This window comes from Myotis davidii, unplaced genomic scaffold (assembly GCF_000327345.1).
Source record: "Myotis davidii unplaced genomic scaffold, ASM32734v1 scaffold199, whole genome shotgun sequence".
NCBI classification, from domain to species: Eukaryota; Metazoa; Chordata; class Mammalia; order Chiroptera; family Vespertilionidae; genus Myotis; species Myotis davidii.
The window spans coordinates 1,906,245-1,915,181 of record NW_006290680.1 but is presented as its reverse complement, the minus strand read 5'-3'; the positions used below and the strand labels follow the sequence as shown (position 1 = coordinate 1,915,181).

Here is an 8,937-nt window from a genome sequence, read left to right as displayed (position 1 = left end):
GAGGCATAAGTGTGAGAGAGACACATCAATTGGTTGCCTCCTGCACACGCCACGACCAGGGTCAGGGTTGAACCTGCAACCCAGGTATGTCCCTTGACTGGGATTGAACTCTTGACCCTTTGGTGTGCCAGCCGAAGCTCTAACCAGTTAGAAACACTGGCCAGAGCTCACTTTTTCAAAAGAAATAATTTGAACTCTTTTACCTCTCATTTTTATTGTGTATATTTGTATTTCGTGATTTATCAATTACTGATATTATTTATTGATTTTCTTTCCAAGGAAATAAGAGCTTAGCTTATTTCTATCCCCTCTCCTCCAGTTCTCTGCACATAGTCATGCCATTTTTTTTGTTCCTCTTCTGACTTCCTTTGTAATTTAATATGCCAGCATCTTTTATAACTTATATACAAAGATAGTATCTTTTTTACTTGACCCTATCTGGAGAAATAAATTTGGGTTTGGGGTAGAATTGGGTAGCACCAGGGCTTATACCAAGGGCTCTGGGGGTTGTTGGACTAGAAGACTACTGATTACAAATGTTCTGAAGAAGTATTCTTTTCTTTGTTCTGTGTATTCCTCATGTGTCACAGTTAATTCTGAGATAGTCTAAAATATTTTATTTTGGATTTTATCAGAATCTTTGCCTTTTTTTATATTTTACAGAAATAAATATCTTCCTTCAATAGATGATAATGAAAATACAGAAGAAAGAGAAGCAGGTAGGTGATGTCACTTATCTTTTTTATTTTTTTAATTAACCCTCATCTGAGAATATTTTTCCCATTGATTTTTAGAGAGAGTGGAAGAGGGTTGGGGGGAGGGAAGAAACCCATGTGAGAGAGACACATTGATAGGTTGCCTCCCACATGCACCCCAACCTGCAATGGGGATTGAACCTGTAACCCAGGTATGTGCCCTTGACTGGGAATTGAACATGAGGCTCTTTGGTGAACGGGCCGACACTCTAACCACTGCACAGCCTGATTTCCCATATCTTTTAAGTGAATGCATCCAGCATACACTTGTGCTTTTTTAACAAAAAGAGAGCCGGCAGTTTTGGCTCCTGTCTTAGCCTCTGGTAGTTACCCTGTTGCCTCTGTTTCCCATTCTCCATGTGGTAACTGAGAGCTCTGTTCTGAATGAGTTAATATATGGATTTTTAAGTTTTTATAAAGAGCAATGCGATCAATTATTTATATGTTTGTCACTTTTGATGTTTGGCTAAAATAAAAGGATTCTCATTTATAAATTCTGTGGACGTTTCCTTCTAGAGAAAACATTAACTATTTGGTATTTGGTTTCTGCAAGAGAGGGGAGTTGATAAAAAAAAAAATTGGCCTCTGTGACCGATCCTGCCAGGATCTTTTTCCTTAGTTGGTACATCTATGCTCCAGGTGGTTACATATTTAAAGGAACCCAGAGACCTCAACCAGTGAGGCACAGGGAGGTGAGATGGGGGACCTGCTTCTGTCTCTTGGAAACAGGCTATCTCTCATGGGCTGGTTTTCCTTTTATAGAATCAATGACCACCTGGTAACTGGGAAGTTCTGAATTCCTGCCCTTCACTGGCCCCTGTGCAAATATGTTGCATGGGATCAGCTAACTTTTCTCTCCACTCTGCTCCTCAGCAGCAGTGACCAGTTAGATAAAGGGCAACTTAGGGATTTGGTTATAAGGACTACTTTCTGGTCTGTCCTCAGTGGATAGGTCCTTGTGAAACCAAAACAAATGACCTGTTTCAGGAAATTAATTGACTCATCTGCCGCCAATTCTTAACAGGAAGAGCAGTGATTTCTTCCTGTTCTGGCCCTATGGGGTGTCAGCTGGTGGACAAGAATGCAGTTACATCTGTCAGGCATTTATCCTATGGATATACTTAGACAGGTATGCAAAACTGTATATACAGGGCTTTCATTGTTGCTTTGTTTAGAAAAGCAAAACTGGAAAGACTTACATGTCCCTCAAAAAGGGGACTATTTAATCATAGCATAGCCACCTAGTGCAGCAGTTCTCAACCTGTGGGTCACGACCCCTTTGGCGGTTGAACGACCCTTTCACAGGGGTTGCCTAAGACCATCCTGCATATCAGATATTTACATTATGATTCATAACAGTAGCAACATTACAGTTATGAAGTAGCAATGAAAATAATTTTATGGTTGGGTCACAACATGAGGAACTGTATTTAAAGGGCCAGAAGGTTGAGAACCACTGACCTAGTGGAATATTATGCTGTTGTTAAAAAGAACTTGTTATGGAAGAGTGCCCCCAAACCCTGAAAACAATTGGCATATTTAATTCTTAAGATATTCTTTAAGGCAGTGGTTGCCAACCTTTTGGACCTCTGTGGACCACTGGTTGGTGACCACTGGGTAATCTTTTATTTCAATAAAAACATTCTTTACCAGAATTACCCCTAAATGAATTAGAATGTCTTTCTTTTGTGGTTTTAATAGTTCATATTAAGACCTTTGGTATGTCAGTCAGCTATTGAGTAGCCTCAGTTAGAGGGGTTTTCATTTTAGGCTTCACAGTAATGTTGATGAACAGGGCATTATTTAAAAGTTAATATTAGCTGTGGTAGAGGAGCAAGTTAATTAAGTGAAGACATTTTCAAGAGGAATTGATTCTACTCCTCCTAGAGCACTGGTGATAGGCCATACTGATGACTGAACCACAAGAAGTTTCAGAGCATGAAAACAGAAAATTATGACTATGCTAAAGCATTCCTCAGATTTCAGGACCGAGCATAAGTGTAGAGAGTTCATTGCCTGACAAAGAGGCATTAACCTTGGTTGCAGGCTCCCAGCCCTGATCAGGGGCATGTGGGAGGCAACCAATCGATGTGTCTCTCTCACATCAGTGTTTCTTTCTGTCTCTCCCTCTCCCTTCTACTCTCTCTAAAAATCAATGGAAAAAATATCAACGGGTGAGGGTAAAAAAACCTATACCGTTCCCTGACTGGCATGGCTCAGTGGTTGAGCATCGACCTATGAACCAGGAGGCCACAGTTTGATTCCCAGTCAAGGCACACACCCGGTTGTGGACTGTGACCCCGGGGCCTGGGCATGAGGAGGCGGCCGATCAATGATTCTCTGTCATCATTGATGTTTGCCTCTCCCTCTCCCTTCCTCTCTGAAATCAATAAAAATATTAAAAGAACAAAAATCCCACACCACTTCTGGTGGGTTATTGACAGATAATAAGTTTATAATTTTTATTACTAATATCTGCCTTTTGGGGAAAATCCCCCTTTTCATCATTGACTAATTGTGCTGCATTTTGTGGGTTTCCCTTCTCCCTCTACAGTGGTCGGCAAACTCATTAGTCAACAGAGCCAAATATCAACAGTACAATGATCAAAATTTCTTTTGAGAGCCAAATTTTTTAAACTTAAACTATATAGGTAGGTACATTGTTATTAACTTAATTAGGGTACTCCTAAGGCTTATGAAGAGCCACACTCAAGGGGCCAAAGAGCCGCATGTGGCCCGTGAGCCACAGTTTGCCGACCACGGCTCAAGCATGTTCCAGCCCTGCCACTGCCTAGAAATGTACCATGACAAATTTCTTCATGTCTTTGAACTGATGGTCTTTTTCTTTTTTTAATAAAGCTTTATTGCTGAAAGTGTTACACATGTTTTTCACTTTGTGTAAAGTAGTGAATCCTGCCAGAATGACCAGTTTCCTCTGGATTTAGGCTTATTTATAAGGCTGGCTTTAGTTATGATAAAGATCCTCCCCCCCCCACCCCCCATTTTTCCCCCCCCCCCCCCCCCAAAATCCTTTCTTTCATCTTTTTTCTCCTGTGATTCTGAGTGTTATGCTTGGAAATATCAGATGAGGAGAGGGAACTGGAAACAACAGAAGGGGAATCATGCAGCTGAATTTTGTACTCTCCATCACTCTCAGGGTGGGCCAGGAAGTCTGAGCACAGATTGGGTAACCAGAACACTGGAGACAGACCTCACCACCTGGCAAGTGTCTGTGCCCTTTCGCATCAGCCAGGCCTCTTGTTAGGAGAGCAGGCTACTCACATATGGTGCTGTTCCTGAGCCATCAAAGATCATTGTAACCATCTTCCTGGAAAGCCTGCTTGTCCCTCCCAGGTTCTCCTTAAGTTAGTTTTTTTGTTCCTGACCCAAAATAAGGGAGTTATTTTGGTTATTACAGGAGAGTGTGTTGCTCTGTGAAACTAGCATACATGTTATTACCAGATTACTGCCAACCTTAGTTTAGTTATGAAATGACAAATGCACTTTGCCACACCAGACCTGAAAGTATGAGCTGTAACTTATGTTTCCAAGGAGATATTTCTTTAAAAGTGGTAACTTTAGGAGACTGTACCTTTATTTGATGGTGCTCAAAAACAGCTTTGGAACTTCCTTTTTAGGGTTGCCTTTAGCTTCTGTGACACATTCTTTCTAATGGCATCCATCACAAGAAAGCTTTCTCCTATATGGGAGTTGTTTTTTTCATGTGGCCAAAGGTTTGATGCGAATCTGGTGAATAAGTTAGGCTATCATACAGTAGAACACCATTTTCACTTAAAAATAAAGGGCATAAGTTTGAATGATGCAGATTTTCTTATTGAAAATCAAACCAGCTGAATTTTGATGCTGCTTAATGATATGTGAGAGCAAAGACTTGGGGGATATAAAGCAACATACTGAGTTTGACCCTGCATCCTTATCACCCCATTTAATATTACCTTTATTCATGAACACATTTGAACAGAATTTTTGTGTATGAGCATGATAAGTGCAACTCTAGGTGAGAACAGTGTGCCTTGGGTTTGTTTCTGCTAGTGCCATCTAAAGGTATTTTGTGGGAAACTATTGTTGTTACCTGTTTAACAACATGGAGCTTAAAAATGTTTCAGAATTTTGCATATAACGTGGAAAATCCTTGAGGTTTTTACATATGAATTTCTTACATAATTTCTTATTAACAATGACTAGGTATAGCTCCACCAGAGGAAAGGCAAATAATGTGTGTCCTGTTCACCACCGTATCCCCAAGGCCTAACCCAGGACAAACTGACACATAGTAGGAACTTAGTAAATGTTGAACAAATACATGCCTTCAGACTTAATAATGTTCCTTGCATGAAGCATGCAAAAGAAGAGTAATACTCTTGTTTCTCTCTTTTTATAGTTGTCACATTTAAAAGTTCTGAATCACTCCCCAATGTCTGATGCCTCCGTCACTTTTGACTACAAATCCCCCTCCCCGTTTGACCGCAGCACTGATCAAGAAGAAAAAATTGAAGATGTTGCCAGTCACTGTCTGCCCCAGAAGGACCTGTACACTGCTGAAGAGGAAGCCGAGACTCTTTTTCCTAGGAAAATGACATCTCATAATGGGATGGAGGACAGTGGAGGAGGGGGTACTGGAGTGAAGAAGAAACGGAAGAAAAAGGATCCAGGAGAGCAAGAGGGGGCAGCAAAGGGAAGAAAGGACAGGGAGCCCAAGCCAAAGAGGAAGCGAGAACCTAGAGAGCCAAAGGAACCCAGGAAGGCCAAGGAACCCAGGAGGGCCAAGGAGCCCAAGGAGCCCAAGCAGAAGGATGGAGCAAAGAAAGCACGGAAGCCCCGGGAGGCCTCGGGCACCAAAGAGGCCAAAGAGAAGAGGAGCGGCGCTGACTCTGCAGCCAGGACGAAGTCCAGGAAGGCCAGGTGCGTCCCTTTCACCCCATTCCGAGCTCTTGGCTCTGTCTCTACCAAGCAGTTTGCCTTTGGGCTTACTCCAGCCCCTGGACACAACTTTACTATGTTCTGCCAAAATGAACTATTTTCTCATCTCGTAATGAGAGCAAGATAACCTAATACTGGCCCTACAATTTCTTGCCATTCCGTTTGGATTAAAAATTAGAGTATGTTAGCATGCACAGCATGGAAGGGAAGGGACGTCACAAGTGTGATTCAGGGAGGGCAGCGGGTTTTAGAACAGCAGCAGCGTACAGCGGCAAAGAAGGGGTACAGTTCTGGGAATCAGCGGTGTAGGTGACCTGCGAAAGCCATGGTGTGCACAGAAGAAAAGGATGCCAAACTTTCCTAGGCTGTGAGCTCTTGAGTGCAGGACCATTCATTCGTAGTCTTTATTTGCATTCAGTAATTAACACTGCACCTGACATGTCCGTAGGTGCTCAAGAAATGGTGAGTAAATGAGACCAGAGGAGACCACATGTAGAGAGAGATCAGAGGACATTGGACCAAGTACGGAGTTGGGTGATAACTGAGGGCCCTGGCTGCAGATTCTATCAGGATCCAAATGCACTCAGGGAATTCAACATTTGTCATCTGTATACAAATGTAATATTTTATGTTTGGTTTATGTCTCAGTTCTTTGTGCAGAACATATTTTGAGGACATACAAAACAAGAAATATATAACTTTTTATATATATTTAAGGGGAATGTAAGTTTCTAAAATCTAAGTGCAGAGGTAGAATATAGACCAGGGGCACCCATAAAAAACACAAAGATGCGAATGCTAACAGAACATAAAGTAGTGAGTCCATCCCGTTTGAAGTGAGGCATGGAAGAAATAACTTGAAGAGAGAAAGCATTGTAGGTTGTCTGCTGCGACTCTGAATTTACTATATGTTTCAGTTCATTTTCAGAAGGACAGTTGGTTGAGACCAGATGGATGATTTTGTAATCCAAGTTAAGACTGTCTTATCAAGTTCATTTCCTTCTCTCTGGCAGGAGATTTCATCTTTTGTCTATTGTAGAGGCTTGGGTGGGATCCTAGGAATGTCTGCCTGCCCCAGAAGGTCAAGACAGATAGGTAAAATCAAGATTCTGGCTAATGAGAAACTTGTGGGCTCTGTTTCTCAGTGCACCTAGTGTGTATACTCTGATCTCTGATGTGTATAGGGGTGGCAGAGTGAGTTTCTGTCTTCTGCCAATAACTTTCCTCTTCATATTTCTTTGGGAAGCTGAAGTGGTTCTCAGGTAATAGCATGTGTGAAGAAGGAGAGTCAGATGTGAGCTAGTGGAGTGACTTATTTTGGTCATTATAGAAAACAGAGAGGATCCTGAGGACAATGTGTTAGAATCAGGGTAATTGGAGGAGAGCTTCACAGCTCTAATAAGGGGCTTGGTTTGTATGTAAGGCAGTAGAAAGCCGGAAAGCCATAGGTGTCTGAACTCACTTTAGCCACTGGTGCTTACAATTTTCTTCCCTTTCTAAAAGGAATTCACATTTACTTTGGATAAAATGTGAAACAAGGTGATGAATACAGACATTGTTGGAAAGTCCATTTTGGGGCAAATGTATGTGTAGAAGATATTGAAGGAACCTGATTTTGATCTGATTAGTCCGTATAAAATATGAGTTGGACAAGTGTTTGGTAGTGCTTTCAAGGGCTGCTAACTTAGAAAACAGAATCTCTTGAGGTTTAGAAATTCTGAAGACACCCTTTGGGAGGATGCTGATGTACAGTTAGGGCTAGTTATTCCTTTATAAATGTGGGCAAGTTCCATGAAGCTTTCTCTCTCTTGATTTTGGGACTATGTAAGAGTGACTTGTAACATAATAGAATTTTTCTGTGTAGCCCATTGGGGTTCTGGATGGCAAGCCTTTCACTTCTTGTCCTTTATATATTTATGAAATTGTTTTGGTTCCTTTAATTAATGACCCTACTGGTCAGCAAAAGCAATTTTAGTTATGACAGGGTGATTAATTGGTAAAAAATATATGTTGGTAATTAAGTCTCAGGGTTTTTTTTTAGCTCTTTGATTTATCATCTTGCAGATTGGCTCAAGTACATGTCTTGATGTAAGCAGTTATTGATTAGCCCCCAGATAATACTTGATGGTTACAAATGGTTCACTGAATGCTTGGATTATTGCAGTTGCTCCAGAAGTGATTTAGGGGCTTCCAGTCTTTTCCTCCTTCAGTCCATCTTGCTAGCTGCCACCTGGCTAATCTTTCTGAAGCACTGCTGTTTTCTTATTTATGTTTATAATTGGTGGTATAAATCAAACCCCCTCTTCCCCTCTCTTCCTTAACACCAGCTGAGAAATAGTCAACAGAGATGGAGATGCACTTATCAGCTTTATTACTGATAAACTGGATTGACAAATTTCCATTGGCTTGTTGCCAGAATCAGGCTTCTTGTAAGTTACTCCCTCCATTGAGTTTATCCACCAGAACTGCAGGCTTGTCCCTGAGCAGAAAGGGCGCTGGGCCACACGTGCTCCATTCCTTTTCTGAATCTCACTAGTCTGGTAGGTCCCCAGTCAGAGAAGTGAGAAGAGTTTGAAGAAAGGCTGAAAATGTGTTTTCAATATTGTTCCCTCCTTGGTAGTAAAACATGATTTTCCTCATGAAAACCCTGGGACAGGGAAATGTGATTTCCTCTAATATTTTATACCTGCTTAGAAACTTCTGATTGTTCCTGCTGCCTCCAGGACAAAATCCAGACTCCTTTTTCTGTTATAAAAATCCTTTGGGGTCTGACCTCTCCCTGCCTTCCTGCTTTCCTGCCTCTGACAACAGACCTTGCCAGGGTGAACTCACTACCCCTTAAAGGTACTTGACTCATTTCTCCTTCAGATTGCTCTTGCTCTTTGTCCCAACATTATGCCCTTTGTCCTCCCAGTGTTCCAAGTCCTCTCTATTCTTCAGTTCTCAGTGCAAGTCCCAGTTCCTCCACAGAGCTTTCCCAAACCAGTGTGCTCACCCATCCCATCTCAATTTCCATGGCATCTGAAGCCTTACTTTGCATTGTCAGTCAGAGATGTTTACACCCGGGAAGACTAAAAGAGACCTAGTCCAACCCTGTTGGACTGCAGCCAGGGAAACGGAGACCCATGGAGCAGTAACTTGTAAACAAGACGTCCTGATCGCCAGTTTTGTACACTTCCCTCTGCAATAGGCTACCTCTCCATCATACACTGTTGTTTTTTTGTTAATCCTCATCAAAGGA

The 8,937-nt window shown here is 41.8% G+C and overlaps 1 protein-coding gene across 1 annotated transcript in view; it reads left to right on the top strand.

Annotated features, from left to right (window-relative positions):
- The first annotated feature begins 678 nt into the window (after nucleotides 1-678).
- CHD6 (chromodomain helicase DNA binding protein 6) overlaps nucleotides 679-8,937 on the top strand; it is a 127,364-nt gene continuing 119,105 nt past the window's right edge. The window contains exons 1-2 of the mRNA XM_015563946.1: nucleotides 679-719; nucleotides 5,158-5,678. Of these exons, the coding sequence (XP_015419432.1) occupies nucleotides 687-719; nucleotides 5,158-5,678 (554 nt within the window). The 5' untranslated portion in view covers nucleotides 679-686. The remainder of the gene's footprint in view (nucleotides 720-5,157; nucleotides 5,679-8,937) is intronic.